This window comes from Neoarius graeffei, chromosome 22 (assembly GCF_027579695.1).
Source record: "Neoarius graeffei isolate fNeoGra1 chromosome 22, fNeoGra1.pri, whole genome shotgun sequence".
NCBI classification, from domain to species: domain Eukaryota; kingdom Metazoa; phylum Chordata; class Actinopteri; order Siluriformes; family Ariidae; genus Neoarius; species Neoarius graeffei.
The window spans coordinates 3742778-3766718 of NC_083590.1; the positions used below are offsets into that span (position 1 = coordinate 3742778).

At 45.1% G+C, this 23941-nt stretch overlaps 1 protein-coding gene across 1 annotated transcript; it reads right to left on the reverse strand.

The window, feature by feature from the left end:
• Positions 1–17068: 17068 nt before the first annotated feature.
• On the reverse strand, positions 17069–21673 carry LOC132870539 (zinc finger protein with KRAB and SCAN domains 8-like). Its single transcript, XM_060904217.1, has 2 exons — positions 20445–21673; positions 17069–17110 (listed from the first exon to the last, which is right to left on the reverse strand). The coding sequence occupies exons 1-2, from the start codon at positions 21495–21497 to the stop codon at positions 17108–17110; spliced, it is 1056 nt and encodes a 351-aa protein (XP_060760200.1). The 5' UTR covers positions 21498–21673; the 3' UTR covers positions 17069–17107.
• Positions 21674–23941: the final 2268 nt, after the last annotated feature.

Genomic DNA, 23941 nt, shown 5'->3' on the forward strand with positions numbered 1-23941 from the left:
AGCTGCCGGAGCCAACGTCCGAGGTTCCGGAGCGCGCTCCGGCTTGCTCCCCCTCAAATTAAGCCCTGTACAGGTAAATAGCTGCCGGAGCCAACGTCCGAGGTTCCGGAGCGCGCTCCGGCTTGCTCCCCCTCAAATTAAGCCCTGTACAGGTAAATAGTTGCCGGAGCCAACGTCCGAGGTTCCGGAGCGCGCTCCGGCTTGCTCCCCCTCAAATTAAGCCCTGTACAGGTAAATAGCTGCCGGAGCCAACGTCCGAGGTTCCGGAGCGCGCTGTGGACTTAATTTGAGGAGGAGCACGCCGGAGCACGCTCCGGAACCTCAGAGGGCTTAATTTGAGGGGGAGCAAGCTGGAGCGCGCTCCGGAACCTCGGACGTTGGCTCCGGCAGCTATTTACACTGGATCCGGTGTAAATAGCTGCCAGATCATAATTACAGTAAACTAGTAAATACAGTAAAGGAAAAACTTGAGACTGAAAGGTTTTAACAGTCATCCAAATGACTGAACGTAAATATTGCTACAGTAACATACTAGCTACTATGTTGTTGACATTAGCTAGTCAACAATAGCTACTACAGAAGAACAAAGAGGTTACAATGGGTTATTTTAATCTATTTGGTTACACACTCGCCGCCACAGAATGTTAACAGCAATGTAATGCCTTTTCTGGCTAATTTTATTCGTCTTACCTCCAACAAAGTGGTCACTACACAAGCGTTGGTATGCCGAGGGCTGCCAATCTTTCCTGTTAATGGCCGCTATCCATCTTCTCTGTCGGGATCCGATAAAATGATAAACCTTGCCTTGTTTGTTGATGGTTACTACATCCAGGTGCACAACAATATAGTGGCATGATGGAAGTCTTGCTGAAAGTAAAAACTTTCTTTACTGCCGTTCCTCAATGTTGGCTGTGGTAAACTACTGGTAGTACATGTCCAAAATGGCAGCCGCGTTTGTCGTGACGTCACGTGAAATGGGTCTATTATCAGGATAGTAATGCACATTACCATTGAATGACAGATTATTCATTTTGTTTAAAGAAGAATTATTCCTAATATTTTATGTTTTCAACAGTACGGACGGGGACGAATGGCTGGTGGCTGGAAGAGGAAGAAGTGGGTGTGTGGGATGCCAGGTGTGAACCGGAGAGGGAGAAGACATGCAAAGCCTGTTCTTCGCTTAGTCGAGAGAAGAAGAAGGAGAGATCTGGTGCCACTTATAGCTCACCATGTTAAAGTGGAATCTACAATAATAAGTGATGAGTGGCGGGCTTATCGCAATGCTTTACCTCAGCTAGGTTACACCCATTTCACTGTCAATCACAGTGTGTCATATGTCGATGCCCAAACAGGTGCACATACAGTACTCAGCACATAGAGAGGGCCTGGAGAACGGTTAAGGAAAATGTGCGGAGACTCAGGGGGAATCGTACAGAGGAGTTACTGGTAGACCATCTCAGAGTTATTGAATGGCATGAGTGGCTTTCCCATAAGTATCGCAAAGGGCCATTAGGACAGATAATCCATGACATTGCTGTGAAGTATGGACATTAAATGTCCCTGAAATTCTGTTTATCCAGTGTTTAGCACAGAAAGTGCCCAAACCTCATGGGTTTGTATACTGTTGTATACTGCTGTTCTGCCATGTGATGCCTCAGTATGTGTGTTTCTATACATTAAACACAATGTTCAACATTTCATCTGTGGTGTGTCTTTGGTAAAATACAGTACACAGAAAAGCCTATGGGTGGAACAAGGTTGAGGTACAAACATTTGATATTTTAAATATCACATCAAATTTCTGTACCTTGAACTTGTTCCACCCATTTGCTGTTCTACAAAGTTTCACTGGTATTAGTAGATGGTTAAAAAACTATTAACAACTGATCTGTAAAGTGTGAGTTAATATATTAGTTAAGTATTAGTTATTAGCTTATGTATGTTATTGGGACGCTATTCTAAAGTTGTAACTATTCCTCATTTACTAACAGTTAATAAATGAGGACTAGTTGCAACTTTAGAATAACGTCCCAATAACATATATAAACTATTAACTGATGCTTTGCAAGTCATTAGTAAGTAATTCACTAATAGCTTGTTCATGATCTATTACTAGTTTATAAGGTATAGTTATAAATTAACATACAGTTAAGAACTCATTTATAACTCATGAACTAACAGTTTATTAATGGTCTATTAACTATCAACTATCTATAAAGCATCGTTATAAATCCTTAAAATATTAACAAACACTTAACAAGTCATTAATAACTCATTAATTAACAGTTTACTAATGATCTATTAACTAGTTATAATGGATAGTTATTATAAAGTGTTACCTAATTTTTTTAATAGCCACCCGAAAGTATTTTAAAAATTCAGATGTTAAGCCATCGATTCCTGGTGATTTGCCATTTTTCATTGGTTTTAATGCAATTTCAATTTCTGTTATAGTTCATTCCTCATCAAGTGTATGTTTGTCTTCATCCAGTTTTTTTATGTCATCATTGATGGGATAAAATAAGATGTCACATTCTGATTTATTGCATTTTGATTTATAGAAGTTACAATAAAAGAGGCAAATTTCATCTTGTACTCATTTCTGATCTTCTATTATATTATCATTGGTCGTAAGCTTCCTCATTTTTTTCTTAGTTTGTCTTTGTTTTTCAAGTCCGAAGAAATACGCTGAACTTTTTTCACCCTGTTCGATCCATCCAGCTCTTGATCGAGTGGAAACTCCATTTGCCTTTATTGTGTACATTTCATCTATTTGAGACTGCAGTGACTGTAATTCTGAAATGTTTTCTAAGGATAGTTGTGTGTTATTTACTAATGTATTAATTTTATCAATCAGATCCTTTTGTTCTTGTTTCCTTATACGTGAAAGTTTTTTACCCATGCCAATTGCTATTTGTTTGAGCTTAAACTTAAACCATTCCCATTGACTCCTATCAGACATGTCTAACTCTTCAACCTCCAAAATAAGAGACTTCACCTGATCACAAAATTCACCGTTCTGTAATAAGTCGTTATTAAATTTCCAGACATGAGGAAGGATCTTATGTTGCTTAGACATGAATAGGTTTAGACTAATCGTACAATGGTCTGTGAGCGGAGAGGCTGAAATTTCACAATCTAAAATATCATTATACAGCTCACAAGAGATAAGCCAGTAATCTAGTCTCGAACACTGACCGTTTCCTGCAGCATTAAACCATGTATATTGAATACAAGTTGGGTTTGATGACCTCCAAAAATCAATTACATTCGTTGCTGTTCACAAATTCAGTATAATGTGGCTGTAAACAGGTTGTGGATTCCTGTGAGATATTCGACCTCACCATGAATCAGGGTCTATGTTAAAGTCTCCGCCCATTATCACTTTTTCTGAAGTATATGATGTTTTCCATTCGTTAACAAATTTACTTCATTTTGAATACATGCCTCTATTGATTGCATTATTGTTATAACCACAGATACATAGTAAGATATAACGTTTATCATTTATCTCCACTACCGCCATTAACCAGTGACCTTTTGTATCCTCTTTATGATCAATTATATTGCCTGAAAATATGTTGAATAATATAATTACTCCAGCTGAATATGAAGTTCCATGTGCAAAAAAGGGCAAATCTCCCCATTGGATTCTCCAACCTTTTTTATCAGTCAGAACAGAATGAGTCTCTTGTAGAAAAACATATTGTGATTTTTGATTCTTACAAAACAAACAAAAAAATGGCTTCACGCTTCATGCTAATTTTTCAACCCCCGAACATTCAATGATAAAAAAGAAATCAGAATTGTTTCAATCTGCACTGAACTTCATTTTAATATGCAGGAATGAACATGTTGTCCTTATTAACATCCTATCAAAAAAAATTACTTTTTTGAAAATTGAGATTTATGTTTAAACACATTTCTTGAACAGTTAAATCAGTTTAACTCTCATCTGATAAAACACAGACTTATATCAGACTTTACAAAGTACCTGAGTGTTTGCTTGCTGTAAACATCCATATTTTTACCAATGTGCCTGAGATTTTTTTCTTTTCTTAATAGAAGCAATTGTATACTTTACCAAAGTGCGTGAGTATTTACTTTCTGGAAGCAGCAATTAGGGATAAACTCTGTGTCCATCAATAAGTGCATCACCTTCTCTTAAGGAGGCTTTTTCCCATTTCGTCTGGCTTCTTGCACCTTGGACCACAACTTGGCGCGGGCCTCCTGATCTTCCTTTGAAAAATCCTCCTTGAACTAAATGTTCATCTCTTTGCAACCTCTTGTGTAACCCACCTAAGGTTCACAAAATGCCCATACGTATTGGAGCAGTGCCTAAGTTCATAGGAGGGGTTAAAAGAGAGAAGGCTGGACACAATAAGGAACTGGAGCTACAGGATACTTTAACTTTAAATATGTTGGATTAAAAAAAAGATTAAACCTATTAAGAGTTCTCTCAGTAAGCCGGCATTCTCGTGTTCACTAATACATGGATACCATGTATATACCACAATACCACAATAAATGCTTTAATACCACAATACCACAATAAATGCTTTAAGTGTTTCACAGTTTGAACAAAAACAGTTTGAGTTTGAACACAATTCACTTACAATCGAAGAAAATGTCTCTTTGCATGCAATAAAGTTCAGGTTTCCTTTGGTTCAGTGCAGTTCAACTTTTTCCCTTTGTTTGTGGTCAGTTCAGCAAGCTTTAGTTATATAAGGTAGTCTCAAGTCAGTTTCAGTCCAGAGTGTTCTTGGTCATGTCAAAAGAAAATAATATGTCGTTGTGGGGCTTGAACAGTCCTACCACACTGCTGTATTCAAAGGATGAATGAAGAGATGGGCGTCTCCTCTTCAGGTGATCTCACCCAACTCCTTGGGGTCAAGAGGTTACCTGGTTCAATATATAACTATAGACCCTTTTCAGTCACGTGACCTTCGTAAACGCGACCACCATTTTGGACATGTAGCGGACTTCGGCTCGAATTGGTTTGAATGCGAGGAAGGCGACAAACGGAGAACATACAAGAAAAAGGAGCGAGATGCAGAAAACACCTTCGCTATCCAGCGACGTAGGGCATTTACAGGGCGAGCAGAGGGAGAAATAACAACAGTAACGACACATTAGCAACGCCGTACAGAAATAACGGTTTATGGCACAGACCCTTTCGGTTCTCGCTCATCTAGCTGCTACAATGACTGCTTAGACTGCAACAATAATACCTAACACACATTTAAGTATCCGTCGTAAAGACGTGAAACTCGTCGAGTGACGAGTGTGTTCATTGATAAGCTAACACAATCTTAAAGTAGACATACCATCACACTGCCCTGGCGCTTTGTACAGTTTACCTTCTATGGTCTGTGCACTCACTATTTCTCCAACCGTTGTTACAGATTACAGGGAACGGCCTGGATTTAAGAGACAAATACATGTTCCTCTTATTTTGAACACTTATTTGTAGGCAGTGCTTAATTTGTAAAGTGGGAGGTCCCGGAGCGCAGAGGATGAGCGGCTCCGGTGCGGGGGGAAAAAAATCGGTGGGGAGGGGGGCGCGGTGCTGCGCTTCTGGGCATGTTTTGTAATAACACTGCAAATTAAGTTCATCTGCAGATATTTTGTGGATGTCGTTTCATGAGAGAAATCACCAACAAGACAGATATCAAAATCAGACATTAACACTAAATAAACTTGCATTTTTTTATTTAATTATTTGGTTGTTTTTTTTTGTTACATAGTCAAAAGAGGTGTCGGATCACCGGATCCAGTGTAAATAGCTGCCGGAGCCAACGCCCGAGGTTCCGGAGCGCGCTCCGGCTTGCTCCCCCTCAAATTAAGCGCTGTTTGTAGGACACTGCCTCTGATTTGTCCTACAGTCTACCAACAGCAAAGGAACACAACGCTAGCTAATGTCGTTAGCTAATAGCTACTACAGAAGAACAAAGAGGTTACAATGGGTTATTTTAGCCTATTTGGTTGCACACTCGCCGCCACAGAATGTTAACAGCAATGTAATGCCTTTTCTGGCTAATTTTATTCGTCTTACCTCCAACAAAGTGGTCACTGCACAAGCGCTGGTATGCCGCTATTCATCTTCTCCGTCGGTCAGCATCTACTGGGATCCGATAAAATGATAACCCTTGCCTTGTTTGTTGATGGTTACTACATCCAGGTGCACAACAATATAATGGCATGATGGAAGTCTTGCTGAAAATAAACACTTTTTTTGCTGCCGTTCCTCAATGCTGGCTGTGGTAAACTACTGGTAGTACATGTCCAAAATGGCGGCCGCGTTTGTCGTGACGTCACGTGAAAAGGGTCTATAGAGCCCAATTCTATACTGGGTTACACTCGCCTCTCTTGATTTCTTCCATATTTCATCCCAAACAGTTGGCATGGCAAACTGGATGATTACAGGTTGAGGCATTTTGTTGGTATCTGCATCGTTCCTCTTTCCCAAGCAGTGCACTGTACTCACTGTTTGGTGAAGTTTATCCACTGACCACGGGATCACCCGGGTAAGGATGCCAATCACAGTCTCTCTAGTGATCTCTTGGTCTTTCTCGGAAAGACCTATCAATCTGAGATTCCACCTTCTCTTATATCTGGTTTGATCCAAACCCATCTGTTTCAGTGAGATGTTTTCCTTTTTCAGCAACATTATTTCTGCCTTCATTTTGCTTATTTCTTCCTTATTTTCTCTTACTGCTTGTGTATTGGCTTCTATCTGACTTTCAAAAGTTTTAATCCTGTCATCTTGCTCATCAAACCTCTTAATCAGGGCTTGAATTGCATTGAAGATGGTTTTGTTAGTGATCTCACCTGACTGTTCGCATTTGTCTTTGGTCTTTGCTTTCACTTTTTTTGGGATTTGGGCTGGGCATTGGTGTGTGATCATGAAGCCTTTTTGCATTTTCTTCCTCCATCGCCTCAATCTCTTCTTGATCACATGCCTCCTGCAGGCCGTCAGGCTGTAATCATGGTCTGTTAGCCCTGTAGTGTTAGCTGCTCTATTAGCATTAGCATCTCACTCTCGGGAAAGGCAGAGAGCAGTTTAGTGGTCTGACTCAAGAAGCAAAACTATCGTGGGGTTTAGTGGGATTTCTGAGTAGTTGGTATTTTTTTTCTCCTTTTGTTTTCCAAAGATAGCTGTTCTAGGACGATTTGAAACTATCTTTTATCAGAGCCTGCAAACATGCTAGTGCTCAGTCCACCATCTTCCCCTTCCTCAAGGCTGTGTTTCAGTGATGTGGTGCTCGTCTGTAAAACTGAGGCTCCAAATAACAACTTGATAGAATTCTGTCTTGAGTTCTGATTTTAAAATGTGATTTAACCGCATACACTTCATGGGGGCGGCACGGTGGTGTAGTGGTTAGCGCTGTTGCCTCACAACAAGAAGGTCCAGGTTCGAGCCCCATGGCCGGCGATGGCCTTTGTAGGTGTAATTAATGATTATGGATATGTAGATTGGTATCAAATGATCAATCTTTAATAATTAAATGGATTCAATCCCATTGAATCATTTAATTTGACTCATCTGAATTGAATCCTACCATGGAATCAGTCTCATTGAATTGTTTGAAGTGAATCATTCAAATGAATCATTCAGTGAGTCATTCAGTGAATCAAATGAATCATTTAGTGAATCAAATGAATCATTTAGTGAATCATTTAAAGATTCAATTGAATAATCATTTAAAATGTGATAATTCAAAGTTTATCACTTACCAAACTGCATCTAATTAATTATTCATACACCTTAAGAGTTCTTTTACGACGTGGGCGACTTCAGAGGTATTGGAAACAGACAATGACACAATTTCAATAATAATGGAGTTTATTATAAAAAGATAAAAAAAGGAAATTAATAAAAAAAGAAAAAAATGGAAATTTTATAATTGAATGGCAACAGAATGAAATCTCAGAGTGGAACAGTGTTTCTCTGAGTCTGTGTGTGTATGTGGCTAACTCCACGTGTGGGGGGTTAAGGGTTAAATTCCCGTGCCAGGAAGAGCCAGGAACCGCCAGGGTGTGTGTGGAATGTTATCTCAAGGTTTAGTGAGCACGTTTTCGACTCAGACAAAGGAATACTCACTGAAATCTTAATAAGGTCAAAATATGAGTGAGTTAAATGAAATTAGAATGTTAGGAGAGATAACATGCAAGAACTTATTGATTAAACAATTGAAATCAATAAACAATGATAGAGAACCAAGATTCAGTGTATACACTTCATTTAACCTCATACAACTTCACATTAAGTGAATAGAATAACTAATTCCTAAGACTTAAACTTCTGTTTGCCCAATGTCTTTCTTACTGCAAAGAGTCTCGTCTTCTGTCTGAAGGAATTCGAGGCGGAAGGTTGCGCTTCGGTGAGAGAGGAGAAGAGTTCTGAAGCTTTCTTTGGTGATCTTCGTAGTTGATAAGACAAAGTCTTTGTTCAACACCGTGCACGGATTTAAAAGAAAGAAAAGAGAAAAGCTCTTTAGAAAACTGCCTTTGCTCGCAGCCGCGTACGCTTTAAAAGACAAGTAATACTTGCAAACCGGTTAATAACTCACTTGAGTTGATGATCGCGTGTTTCTGAAATCTAACTTGATCAGAGTTAGATAAAGGAGGAAACGCGTGGTTCAGACGTCTGATGGTGAGTACCCTTCTTCTGGTCAGTCTCGGTTGGAGTCCGACATGAAAGAGAGAAGATGGCCGAGTTCCAAGTCCTTTTGTTGAAACCTGAGGAATGTGTACGTGATCCCACTCAGGCGTGACATAGTCAACGCGGAAGTTGGCTGGTAGTTGTAGTTCTTAGACCAAGATGGCGGCATGATACCTACATTCCCCCTTTTGGTCTCAGGGGTATGACGGAGTCATAGCACTGAGAGCACCGTACCGTATCATCGCCGTGTCCATAGTCCTTGAGGTAGACTTGTTCCATACAGTTCGTGGTGTCCAATGCCACCACGTTACATATTTTACCAGTGAAGACTACATATACTTCATTTCAGTGAACACTACATATATACTTCATTTCCTACTCAAAGAAAATAAAAAAACAAGAAAAGAGAGGAAGTGGAGTAGAGAAAAGAAGTGTTAGTGGTTAGGGGTTAACCTAATCTTCTGGCACGGTTAACGGCAACAGATGGTTTGGCCAGAAAGCGTGCGCTACTATGGCCAAGCTGTCAGGAACGCAGACCCCTTTATCCAGCTTGGCGTATAGCGTCGCTATTCGTTTGTGTAGCATGTATGCGATACCAGCAGAAAAGACCCAGCCACAGAGAAGTAGTCCCAAAACAATCAGACTTAGGGCAGGTTTGAGGTCAAGTAACCCTCTGACCCGGTTTTGGGAGACTATGGTCAAAATTCCATTCTGATCTACACTAAATTTCACCGTTTTGGTCCCTTCAGCCAGCAGTTGCTGTTGGAGGGTGTTACTGGTCTCAAGATCATAACCTTCGAAGGCGTCTATCATCTCAATCTCCGAATCGTACCTGTCAGTACTAAGATGGTGTAGGGTGATGTCACCTATGTGAATGGTGGCTCCCTGTGGCACACTAAGGAACACCGTTTGGTTTGGGATCTTCATTCTTGTGGCTGTGTGGTGCTGGTTGTATGACATCAAGATTTCAGTTTTTGGAGTGTTAACAACCCACCGACTACCAGCTCTTTCTACTCTAGTTTCCATATCCTCGTCCTTTGCAGACATTTGACCTACACACTTTTGTTCGGGCGCTTTCGCCCTCAGACCGCACAGGCGATCCGTAGTGTCTCTAATAAATGGGTTGCTTGGGCAGACCCAGTGGATGTCTTTAGTGGAAGTACACATCTCTAGGTTGGGAATAAAATAGACAGAGGGGTCGTCGTCATGGTATGCTACCATGGGTGGGGTTTGTATGTGTATATGGACATTGTCCTTCCAGAAACCTACGTTGAGGACAGACTTGAGTCTATATATGTTGTTTCTCTCAATGATGGGTAGATTTAGTATGAAACCTATCTCGAAATCTTGTGGACTCACAAAAATGGGGATAGCACTACCGAGACTATATGCCAGGTGTATTTGCGAGGAACTCACGTCTCTAGGAGTAGTGGATTTTAGTACATTCTCTACCATGTCAAGGGGTGTGAGATACGATGGGACCTTGCCACTACTCAGGGAACTGATTGAGTCACCTACTTCTCTAAGCAGGTCTTGCATTAAATCCCTTACTACTCTGACATATTTGATCTCGTTCTTGATTATTTCAGCCAATTTGTCTACAGTCTGCATAGTGTTATGGATTAGATCAGTATGCATATGAACAGTTAGTATAGTTCCCTGCAGGGATTTGCCTAAGCCCTGCAGCTCTTCTTGTTGGATAAGCAGTTTCTCTCGGATCTCTGGCATTTCCTTTTGCAGAATGCTAACTTCTTTTTTCAACGTATTCAAACTGACTGTGTTGGCTGCAGAGAGACCAATAGAAAACAAGTATCCAATGGCAGATGCATCGATAATTAAACCCCCGAGGAACCTTTTCTGACGTGTTTTCCCGCTCAGTTCTTCCTCGGTGACTATGAACTTCTGTAACTGTTCTAGCATGTGGGTAGTGGTGAGTTTAGCGTGTTCAACTGCGTTGGCTATCTCGCCCTTTGGTCCGTAGTTATCGGTCGAAGGTAGCAGTGCCTTGAAGTGCTTGCGGTATACGACCCCTGGGTCTAGTCAGGCGTATACCCGTTGAGTGTGGATGCGACAGTTTGTAAGAAGGAGCCCAGGAGCCTCCTGCAGGATGATGCCAGCTGGGGGGCCAGGCTCCACCACCTCACTTGACTGACTCAGTTGTAGGGTGAGGAAGATGCACAGGATTCCGAGGGAGTCCATTCTGTAACATACAGAAGGATTTTCTTTTATTTTATTGGGTTGATACATATGATCGGGAATGTTAGCATACACTTAAAGATAAGTGATGCATACAAGCTAAGTAGACAGGATGGGCCTAGCTATCGTCCACCCCCTTTTGGAGTGAGGACTGTTCAAAAAGTTTGCTTTGATTATTATGGACCCATTGATATGAGAGCGTTTGATTAGGTTGGGATGTCCTAATGTGATACACGACGGGGAACGGTTTTCCCACGATCGAAAGGTCTCAACCAGGATGGTAGGAACTTCTCTGAGATTCGGGCGTAGTAGGCTTTGTGTCCTACACTCGAATCGAGATTCTTTTGGGCACCTGTAAAGGTTGACTGTAGGTGGCGTCATAGGTCGGCGACATATTGATGTGCGGTGTATGCGGTGGCGATGCTCATGTCCTCTGGTTTGTATAGAAGATGCGGGGGAAGAACCGTCTCTCGCCCAGTCATCATCCCAAAGAGTGTGACTCCAGTGGTGCGATGAGGGGTGGACCAGATGGCCCTTAGCACCAAGGGAAGTTTCACGTCCCAAATTTTACCATGGTTTGTGATATACTTTTGCAGCATGCTCACAATGGTTTGAATGGCTCGTTCAACCTGACCAGAGAATTGAGGGTGGTACGCGATATGGAATTTCGCCTCGACGCCTAACGTTCCACAGCGCAGCCATTACACCAGCAGTGAAATGGGTGCTTGTGTCTGAGTCGATGGATAGAGGGAGGTTTTTCAAAGAATTGTGGCCACTAGGGGGAGTCGCGATGTCGGGTGTTTCGACACCGGACTCAGTGTGCAAAGACATGAACTGAAGTTCATGAGAAATTTGATCTCGCGTGGCACTTGGTTGATCGGTGTTCGCACTAATCTCATTGCAACGAGTTTGTGCATGTTTTGTGGGATCCAACGACTGTGGGATTTTGATTTGTGTAAAGCTGACTAAGTTTATATTGCAGGGCTTGGTTGGGATTGGGTAGCCTTGTGAGAGCCGTGTGTCAGAGATGGTAGTGAAGACTGTAGCGCACGTGAGAGGTGCATTTTGTGGGTTTGCCTTCGCCACCAGGGGGGCCCTACATCCTGACCCTCGCCTGCTGTTTCAGAGGGATTTCCTCCCCCTTTCACGAGATCTACTCGTGGTTCCTGGCCTAGTCATGCTAATGGATTGCTTTTGTCATTTTTCTTGAGCTCTTTTGTTTTATCGGTTGAGGAGTTTGACTGTTCCTAACAGTCTTCTAAATTCAGCCAAGCAGGCCTTCAAAGAGTCCAGCTTTGAGTGGGACTCATCAGATTGGTCCGAGTCACTGTCTTGGTCACCTGTACCCCTATGTGGGTAGCTACGGTCGGAACGCTCCTGCCATCTCTGGTCAGAGCGGGGATAATGGTTTTGCTGTTTACCGTTTTGTTCCTTATGACCATTCTCATCTGATGAGCGGTTGCCATGGTCACTATGGCCTTTCCATCGGTCTCTCCTGGCCTTACCTTGCCGATTCTCCCACTCACCTTGGTGATGGCTCGGCAAGGGGCGGTTTGGACCGGAGTTTCTCCAGGTGGGTCCCCCTTTTGGAGCTTCGCTTCCTTCTAAGGTTAGCGGGGGCTTGTCCTCACCCTGGAGGCTAAGGACTTTGGGGTCATCATCGTTCCTGTTTGTGGGTTTGATGATGGTCTCCCAGGTCATTTGGGCTAGTCGCCTAGTTTCCCTCATGGAGTAGAAACCTTGTTGACACGTCAGTGTGACATGATTCCGCACGCTTGGGTGGAGGTTATATAAGATGAGGGATTTGAAACCTCTATCTTCTTCCAAGCCTGGTGCGCTACTACCCTGGAAGTAGGCAGTACGTAGCCGTCTATAATATTCACGAGGTGCCTCAGACCGTTTTTGTTTGATTTGTATAGCACACAATGTTGCGGAGGTTTCATCCATGTATGGCGCATATTCTTCTCTCATGTAATTGCGCAGTTTCAAATAACTATCATGAACATCTGGTGGTAGTGTTTCTAAAAAGGCACGGATGCTACTACTGGAGGTTTTCCAGATTAGTTTGAGTTTTTCTCACGTTGTGGCTTTCGGTAGGTCCAACAGGCATCGGTCAATTTATCGTAAATAATCATTTACGTTTGTTCTTTTATTATCGGGATCGAATCGCTCGATATCTTGGGCAAGTAGGTCAATTTGCCGTAGGCGGAGAGCTTGGTGCGCATCCTTATGCGACTTCTTTTGCTCTCCTGAGTACTCACTGTCTGAGCTACTCTGGAATCGCTCCCGCTTTGCACAAGATGCGTGGTCTGATTCATCTGAAGATGGATCAGGGAAACTGTAGCGCACTGACCTAGGTGTGCTACGGGCCTGGGCTTGGGATGAGCGCAGGACGGCTCCATCCTGGCTAGACGACGACGGAGTCATGTAGCGAGTTGATGGAGTTTGGCGGGATGTCTGGTTCTCGGCCAGGTAATCCACGGTGTCCGGTTTGGACGCTGCTTCCCGCTCTAAGCTTTAACGCATGGGTGGGGGTTTCTCGCGCCCCCCACGACCTTCGTCAGGAGTCTGCTCCTCAGCAGCCCTTACGGCACCTTTCTCAGCCTTCTCTAGCTTCTCGGCGCACTCATCAAGAGAGTCCTTTAAGAGGTTACGTTCCCTCTGTAAATCGTTGACCTTGACTACCAGCTCGGCGTTGCAAGCGGTCAGCCTGTCAACCTCTCCACGGAGGGATCTGATCTCTCGATCAGTATCCTGGCGGAGGGATCTGATCTCTCGATCAGTTTCCTGGAAGTGTAAAAGGAATAGTCTACCTAGTGCATCTGGGACACTGATTGTTGTTCTCTTTGGGTCTCTCATTTGTGTTATTGAGTTGATTATGCTAGCTTGGCACTCCTGCCTACTCATGCCCCTAATAAGTGCCCTATTGGAGTCAGAGCAGTGAATGAGGTCTGCGATGACCTCAAAAAGAGACACGTCTTGGCCGTTGTCTTCAGTTTCTGAGGCACGAGGGGATACCATTTTAGCTAGATGAGGTATTGGGTAATTAATTAATTAATGAGTTAATTATTAATCAATTATTATTAATTAATATTAACTATGTAATTAATTAATTAACAATTTATTTGTTTGGAGATGTTCTCTTATCCTAAGTTATCAATAGGTTGTGAGAATTTGTGATATGATTATCACACTCCTGTTTTAACACACCTGGGGTTAATCAAACTGGTAGGTTGTCTGTTGCACAATACTTAAGAAGTCGACAAACCAATCGGCCTCACACGGGGCACCAATTATGTAGGTGTAATTAATGATTATGGATATGTAGATTGGTATCAAATGATCAATCTTTAATAATTAAATGGATTCAATCCCATTGAATCATTTAATTTGACTCATTTGAATTGAATCCTACCATGGAATCAGTCTCATTGAATTGTTTGAAGTGAATCATTCAAATGAATCATTCAGTGAGTCATTCGGTGAATCACTCAGTGAATCATTCAGTGAATCAAATGAATCATTTAGTGAATCATTTAAAGATTCAATTGAATAATCATTTAAAATGTGATAATTCAAAGTTTATCACTTACCAAACTGCATCTAATTAATTATTCATACACCTTAAGAGTTCTTTTACGACGTGGGCGACTTCAGAGGTATTGGAAACAGACAATGACACAATTTCAATAATAATGGAGTTTATTATAAAAAGATAAAAAAAAGGAAATTAATAAAAAAAAGAACAAAATGGAAATTTAATAATTGAATGGCAACAGAATGAAATCTCAGAGTGGAACAGTGTTTCTCTGAGTCTGTGTGTGTGTGGCTAACTCCACGTGTGTGGGGTTAGGGGTTAAATTCCCATGCCAGGAAGAGCCAGGAACCGCCAGGGTGTGTGTGGAATGTTATCTCAAGGTTTAGTGAGCACGTTTTCGACTCAGACAAAGGAATACTCACTGAAATCTTAATAAGGTCAAAATATGAGTGAGTTAAATGAAATTAGAATGTTAGGAGAGATAACATGCAAGAACTTATTGATTAAACAATTGAAATCAATAAACAATGATAGAGAACCAAGATTCAGTGTATACACTTCATTTAACCTCATACAACTTCACATTAAGTGAATAGAATAACTAATTCCTAAGACTTAAACTTCTGTTTGCCCAATGCCTTTCTTACTGCAAAGAGTCTCGTCTTCTGTCTGAAGAAATTCGAGGCGGAAGGTTGCACTTCGGTGAGAGAGGAGAAGAGTTCTGAAGCTTTCTTTGGTGATCTTCGTAGTTGATAAGACAAAGTCTTTGTTCAACACTGTGCACGGATTTAAAAGAAAGAAAAGAGAAGAGCTCTTTAGAAAACTGCCTTTGCTCGCAGCCGCGTACGCTTTAAAAGAGAAGTAATACTTGCAAACCGGTTAATAACTCGCTTCAGTTGATGATTGCGTGTTTCTGAAATCTAACTTGATCAGAGTTAGATAAAGGAGGAAACGCGTGGTTCAGACGTCTGATGGTGAGTACCCTTCTTCTGGTCAGTCTCGGTTGGAGTCCGACGCGAAAGAGCGAAGATGGCCGAGTTCCAAGTCCTTTTGTTGAAACCTGAGGAATGTGTACGTGATCCCGCCCAGGCGTTACGTAGTCAACGCGGAAGTTGGCTGGTAGTTGTAGTTCTTAGACCAAGATGGCGGCATGATACCCAGATAGCAGAGGGACGTTGAAACGGCGCCGATTCTTGGTCAGAATGGTCGGTTTCCGTCGTAAGTCAGAAAATCAACGCTGAAACGGCACCGTGAAACGTCGATTTCTCCGCCGTCGGAGAAGGTCGATTTATCACTGTTGAATCACCGTGGGTAAAGGTTGATCTGTCAACCGTCAGAGAAGGTCGAATATGCGATGTTGAACCATCGTCACTTTTGCCGGCCAGTTTTCAACATTGGTAGGATGAGCAACTAATTGTTCAGAATATGAATTGCCACTGTTTGTCTTATCCTGCTTACACATGGATACGAGTAAATGATATAAGTGATAATGATAAGTAAATGATAAAAAAAGAACAAAAAACAGTTTACTTTCTTAACTCAGCAATGGATTTGACCTTCTATCTTTGAAAGTTTTTTTTGCAAATAACTTAACATTTCCAAGATGATCATAAATTAATTCTAATTTATAATTATAATGATAATTTATAATTATAATTATTTAATTCATAATGTCCCATAATGCAGTGCGATTACCACTGCTGTTTACTGGATGACTTCATTTTCGTTATATACCTGGGTGCACGTGAAACTCCACCACTCGGTTGGATCGCGACTCTCTTGTGGATCGGCCTGCTGTTACGCTTGGACCATTGAAACAACATTGAGAAAAACACTGGACCACGCTACATTTTCATTCATCCCTGGACATCTGGTACGTACCATTATTCAGTCACTATTAATAAAGGGAATTTCGAATACAATTTCAAGCAGTTTAAGAAGTTATGATGAACTTCAGTCATATCACGCGTTGGAGAAATTTCCCTCAACTAGTATCCATTTGAAACAACAACAATGCAGATGCATTATTCAATCGAAAAACGAGTCGAAGTACTTGTCTTGCTGGAGTGAAACTTAGCGTTTAAATCGAGCATGTAGGCCTAGTCGCATGTCGTTTTGAGCTGACCTGTTCTTTTGTGTAGCCATGGGTCGCTCGCGGCCATGAACTTTAAAGATTATCCAGGCTACCAACGCTTCTGTAGTGACCACTTTGTTTGAGGTACCATGAACGAAATTGCTTATATTCCCTCAACTAATACAATAAACATGCAGATGCATTGTTTAGTCGAAAACTAGTCAAAGTAGTTGTCTTGATGGAGTGAAAACAAAGCATTTCAATCGAGTATATAGGCCGTGGTTATAACCGGTAGCTCTATACCTGGCTTGAGGGGGCTGGGCTTTGTAACGCTGTAGGCCTATACTGCCCTACAAAGCCAAAAGACCTTAACTCATCAGACTCATTACAGGCTTCTGCCTTGGTTTTCCCTTTGCTTTTGGAAGTTACGGTAAAAACGACGTTGTAGCGTGAATCGCGTGTGGGTGGAGCACAGAGGACGGCAGGACAGAGATCAGGTTTGTTAACCGGCTTTATTGCCACACTTTTCAGAGTTGCAAACAGTTTTCACTAGCGCGAGAGACACACACACACACAGACAGCGTCTCGTCCGGTTCTCCCTCTGCTCTCGCTCTCCCTCCTTAAATAGGGCGGTTTACTGGGGAGAACACACAAAACACAGGTTAATGACACTCAGGTGAAGCGATTCTGCCACTTACCTTCCCCAACTCCGCCCTCCTGTCACAGACCGGTGCTTGACCACGCCCCCGCTGCCACATACCCCCACCGCCCGACTCAGGCCGGGCGCCCGTCCGGCCCGCAGCCGACTCCCCCCCCCCTTGACGGGAGAGGAAGTCCGCCACGACCATCTGCGCCCCCGGCCTGTGGACCACCTTGAAGTTGAAAGGTTGGAGCGCCAGATACCAACGGGTGATCCGCGCGTTGGCATCCTTCATGCGGTGGAGCCACTGGAGGGGTGCGTGGTCCGAACAGAGGGTGAAAGAGCGCCCCAGCAGGTAGTAACGGAGGGCGAGGACCGCCCACTTGATGGCCAGGCACTCCTTCTCAATAGTGCTGTAGCGCCCCTCACGCACTGACAGCTTCCGGCTGATGTACAACACTGGGTGGTCCTCTCCCCCCACCTGCTGGGACAAAACGGCCCCCAGCCCTCTGTCCGACGCATCTGTCTGCAACAAAAAGGGGAGAGAGAAGTCAGGGGAGTGCAAAAGTGGCCCCCCACACAGTGCAGCCTTTACCTCAGAGAAAGCCCGCTGGCACTGCTCCGTCCACTGGACCGGGTCTGGCGCCCCCTTTTTAGTGAGGTCAGTCAGCGGGCTGGTGACGTCCGAATAATTAGGTATGAACCTACGATAATAGCCAGCCAGCCCCAGGAACTGTCTCACCCCCTTTTTGGTCTTGGGTCTCGGGCAGGCCGCAATCGCTGCTGTCTTATTAATTTGGGGACGCACCTGCCCGTTACCCAAGTGGAAGCCCAGATACCGTACTTCCACCCGCCCAATCGCACACTTCTTCGGGTTGGCAGTGAGCCCCGCCCGCCTCAGCGACCTAAGGACGGCCCTCAGGTGTTGCAGGTGCCGCTGCCAGTCATTACTATAAATGATTATGTCGTCTAAATAAGCGGCCGCATAGGTGGCGTGGGGCCGGAGGATCCGGTCCATCAGCCGCTGAAACATAGCGGGCGCCCCAAACAGCCCAAACGGAAGTGTGACGAACTGGTGTAAGCCGAACGGTGTGGAAAAGGCCGTTTTTTCCCGGGATAATGGAGTCAAGGGGACCTGCCAATATCCCTTCGTCAAATCCAGTGTCGAGTAAAAGCGAGCCGTGCCTAGTCGATCAAGCAGCTCATCAATACGAGGCATTGGGTACGCGTCGAATTTAGACACCGCATTGACTTTTCTATAGTCCACGCAGAACCGGACCGAGCCGTCGGCCTTGGGAACCAAGACCACCGGGCTGCTCCAGTCACTGTGGGACTCCTCGACGATGCCCATTTCGAGCATGGCCTGAAGTTCTTCCCGAACCACCTTTTTTTTGTGTTCGGGTAATCTATAAGGTCGGCTACGCACTACCACCCCCGGGGGCGTCTCTATGTGGTGTTCTATGAGGTTGGTGCGTCCGGGCCGGGGCGAGAACACATCCGAAAACTCGGCCTGCAACTGGGCGACCTCCGTGAGTTGGGTCGGGGAGAGGTGGTCTCCACAGGGGACCGGAGAGGTGCGAGATGCCAATGACCCTTTTTGGATCTCCGGCCCCAGCTCCGCCTTCTCCGGAACTACCGACACCAACGCCACGGGGACCTCCTCATTCCAGAGCTTCAGCAGATTGAGGTGGTAGATCTGTAGCGCCCCCTCCCTGTCCGTTCGCCTAACCTCATAGTCGACATCCCCGACTCGCCGTGTGACCTCAAAGGGCCCTTGCCACTTGGTGATTAATTTGGAGCTCGACGTGGGCAACAGGACGAGTACCTTATCTCCCGGAGTGAACTCTCTAAGGCGCGTGCCCTTGTTGTACAGGCGGGTTTGCCGTTCCTGGGCCTGCCGCAAATTCTCCTGAGTTAAGTGGGTGAGCGTGTGGAGTTTTGCGCGCAGATTCATAACGTATTGAATTTCATTTTTGCTCTGCGAAGGTCCCTCCTCCCAATTTTCCCGCAGTACATCTAAGATGCCGCGCGGCTTACGCCCATACAGTAATTCAAATGGGGAGAACCCCGTGGAGGCTTGGGGGACCTCTCGCACTGCAAACAACAAGGGTTCGAGCCACTTATCCCAGTTACGTGCGTCCTCACTTACGAATTTTTTGATAATATTCTTGAGGGTGCGGTTGAACCGTTCGACTAAACCGTCCGTTTGTGGGTGATACACGCTGGTGCGGATCGGCTTAATACCCAGTAGCCCATACAGTTCGGCCAGTGTTCGTGACATAAACGAGGTGCCTTGATCAGTCAGAATCTCTTTCGGGATTCCGACCCGGGAGATGACGTGGAAGAGAGCCTCTGCAATACTACGTGCGGAGATATTGCGAAGAGGCACCGCTTCCGGGTATCGCGTTGCATAGTCCACCAGAACCAATATAAAGCGGTACCCTCGTGTTGACCGATCTAATGGCCCGACGAGATTAATCCCAATTCGTTCAAACGGGGTCTCGATTAATGGTAGGGGGCGCAAGGGCGCTTTTGGAATGGCCACTGGGTTTACTAACTGACATTCGCGGCACGCCGTACACCACTTACGGACGTCGCCGCGAATCCCCGGCCAATAGAATCGGGCCATTATCCGGGCGAGTGTTTTATCCTGCCCGAGGTGTCCCGCCATGGGATTAAAGTGAGCCGCCTGGAATACCAATTCCCGACGGCTCTTTGGAATTAACAACTGGGTGACACGCTCCTTCGTCTGAGTGTCCTGCGTCACTCGGTATAACCTATCTTTTAAAATGGAAAAATGGGGGAAGGTCGGGGTGGCATTCGGCTGGAGCGTTTGACCATCGATTACTCTCACTTGGTCAAACGCGTGTCGCAGAGTTTCGTCTCGCGATTGTTCCAGTGGGAAATCCGCGAGGGATTCCCCAATAGAAAGAGGAGGAGCCGGGGGCCCCTCACTCTGTCGCGGAGATGACGTAGACGGCCCTGCGACCGCAGCCCCAGCCAAAACGACACCGGGACCCCCCCCGGCTAACCGGCAGGACCCACTCTTTACTAGGTGTGCCATCAACCCCCGGAATCCCGGCCAATCAGTCCCCAAGATTAAAGAGTGGGTAAGGCGAGGATTAACCGCCGCCTTCACTATAGATTTGTCCCCTCTGAAATGTATGTGGACCGACACCAACGGGTAGCAGTGGACATCCCCGTGCACACACAACACCTTCACCCCTTGTGCTCCCCCCAATGCCTCGTCTTGCACCAGGCTTTGGCGGATCGAGGTCTGGTTGCAACCCGAATCCACCAACGCCTGATAGGTCGCCCCTTGTACACTTACCGGTATGCGATATGCTCCGGCCTGATCGAGGGCAGCCTCTGGCGCGTCGGGGATCCGCACCACCGCCCCCACCTCCATCGCGGCACACTGTTGCTGCAGGTGGCCCGGTTCCCCGCAGCGCCAGCAAACCGGCCCGGGCCTCCCCTCTGCAGCTGTGGACTGGGGGTCACTCACCTGAGGGGGGGGAGAGACAGACATAGAAGGGAGAAACGGGAGGGCACCACGGGTGCGGCGGGCCGGCTGGGGTGGGGCCGGCCCCCGCCTCCGTGGTGGGGGAATGGGGCGAGGACGGGACACGGGAGGAGGGGGAAGAGAGAGAGAGAGAGAAGAGGAGAGAGAAGAAGACATCCGTTGTCCTGCCGCCGGGACAGCCGCCAGATGATCCTCCGCCAGTCCTACGGCCTGATCCAGCGACGCCGGGCGGTGGCACTGGACCCACTCCGCGGTTCCGGCGGGTAGGCGGGCGACGAACTGCTCCAGCGCCACCTGGTCGATGATCCCCTCGGCGTCGCGATCTTCGGCCCTCAGCCACCGCCAGCAGGCGTCCCGGAGCTGCTGGCCGAACGCAAACGGGCTGCCGACTTCCTCCATTCGCAGCGCGCGGAAGCGCTGGCGCTGCTGCTCCGGCGTGCGCCCCACGCGCTGGAGGACAGCCCGGCGAAGGTCGGCGTAGGCCAGCCGGTGGTCGGCGGGGAGCTGTAGTGCGGCTAGCTGCGCCTCTCCCGTCAGGAGGGGGAGGAGGCGCGCCGCGCGCTGTTCCATCGGCCACCCCGAGGCTTCGGCGACCTGTTCGAATAATGCGATGAACGCCTCGGGGTCGTCCTGCGGGCCCATCTTAGTCAAAGTGATGGGAGATGGGCCCGCGGCCGGGGCGCTGGTGGACCCCGCCGACGCGAGGAGGCGCCGGAACGCCTCGCGGTCTTCCTGTTGAGCCAGTACCAGGGCTTCGAAGCGGCGCTCCTGCTCCTTCCGGAGTGTAACGAGCGCCTGGTGCTGGCTCTGCTGGGCCGTGGCGAGGGCGTGGACCAAGTCCGCGAACGGGGAGGATTCCATGGGGCTGCAGGACAGGTGCTCCACGGTCCCGGGTTTCGGCACCACTGTAGCGTGAATCGCGTGTGGGTGGAGCACAGAGGACGGCAGGACAGAGATCAGGTTTGTTAACCGGCTTTATTGCCACACTTTTCAGAGTTGCAAACAGTTTTCACTAGCGCGAGAGACACACACACACACAGACAGCGTCTCGTCCGGTTCTCCCTCTGCTCTCGCTCTCCCTCCTTAAATAGGGCGGTTTACTGGGGAGAACACACAAAACACAGGTTAATGACACTCAGGTGAAGCGATTCTGCCACTTACCTTCCCCAACTCCGCCCTCCTGTCACAGACCGGTGCTTGACCACGCCCCCGCTGCCACAGACGTCTTATTGTTACCAGAAAAAAACAGAAATGACTCGAAATAATTCATCACATGATACAACTGATGTCCTCTGTTCCAAAAATGGCAATAACTCATGTTGACCTTAAGTGATATTAAGGTCTTTTGGCTTTGTAGGGCAGTATGGGTCGCAGCCATTAGAACATGACTCCAGACATTGTTAAAACATTGTTGGTATTAAAACAGAACTTTCTATAAAACAATTGTTTGAACTGTGTGTGTGTGTGTGTGTGTAAGGTTATTTCAAATGTAATGATGTAAATGTTGTCTTTGTTCCCCCCATGTTTACCTCAATGGAACCTGAAGACCACTACCCCATCATTCCCTCAAAAGGTACTGCAGACATTTATTTCTTTAGGGGAGAGAACATGGCTTCTTATTGGTCAAAAAGAAGACGTGTTGTGACAGCTACTGAAATGTCAGAAAGGCAGATTCTGTCTGATTTTGAGTCAGCTCTGGGTAATCCTGCTGCTCAAGTCTCTCCTTCAATTGCATCACCCAGGCCTGCATCATCAATGGGTTTAGATGAGGATGGTGGGGATTCTGTTGAGTTGGGAGGGTGCAGTGATGCAGAGTCTGACAGCAGTAGCATGTCTTCAGAGGGTGACAGTGACAGTCATATTGATGGTGACTCTTTTGAAGAGTCAGGGCTTCACCAAAAATTAAAACACTGGGCTGCATCATTCTCTGTGCCTTTGATTGCCATTATTGCTCTGTTGACCATTTTGAGAACAAGCCACCCTGAACTGCCCAAGGATGCTAGGACCTTATTGGGCACTAAGCCTGCAGTACCATTACAGACCGTAGGTAATGGGGAATACTTCCATTTTGGCTTGGCAAAGGGAATTTTGTCCAAATTAAGCACCATCCATTTACCAGATGTTATTCAAACAATAAGAGTTCAATTTAACATCGATGGTCTCCCTATTTTCAAAAGCACCAGGCTTCAGTTTTGGCCTATTTTGGCACTGATTGATTGCGATTACACCAGAACACCGTTTTTAGTTGGCATCTTTTGTGGCCCTGGAAAACCCTCCAATGTGTTTGATTATCTGACGCAGTTTGTTAAAGACCTCTCTGATCTGCTTTGCAATGGGGTAACATGGAAAATAATACAGAAAGTGGGCTTTTATATAACGACATCAGTGACCATTTGCCTGTATTTATTGTCTATCACTGTAATTACTGGAAACCTAAGTATATGAATCAGCTGAAATACAAACGGATAAGAACCGAAGAAAACATAAGGATACTTAAGAGTGAATTACTTAAACAGAACTGGAGAGTAGTATATGAGGAAGAAGATATTGACAAAGCATACAGTGGATTCCTAAATATCTTTAAAACACTATATGATAAAACCTGTCCTGTAAGGAAATACAATGATGGACAAAAACAAGCAAATGGTCCATGGATCACCAAAGGATTAAAAAATGCCTGTAAAAAAAAGAACACGCTGTATAGACAATTCATAAAAAAAAGAACTTTGGAGGCAGAAATTAAATATAAAAAATACAAGAATAAATTAACCAGCATTATGAGGACATGTAAGAAGGAATATTATAATAAATTATTAGATAGTAATAAAAATAATATGAAGGGGCTATGGAATGTACTGAATAGTATTATTAGGAATAGAGCTAAAAACAAAAACACAAGCTACCCTGATCATTATATTGAGAATGACAGATCAATAAATAATATGGAGGAAGTGGTAAATGGTTTTAATAGATTCTTTGTAAATGTGGGATCAGATTTGGCAGAAAAGATTCAAGATACAGACACACCTGGAGGGGCGGAGGCTACTCGATGGGAGAGAAATCCTAAATCTATATTCCTTGGTGCAGTTGGCATAAAAGAGGTCATAGACATTGTAAGGAGAAGTGAAAGTAAAACCTCCACTGACTGGAATGATATTGATATGAGTTTAATAAAAAAAAGTTATTGAAGAAATTGCAGAACCATTTACTCACATATGTAATATGTCTTTTCAATCTGGTAAATTTCCAAACAACATGAAAATAGCTAAAGTTATACCTTTATATAAATGTGGAGATAGACACCA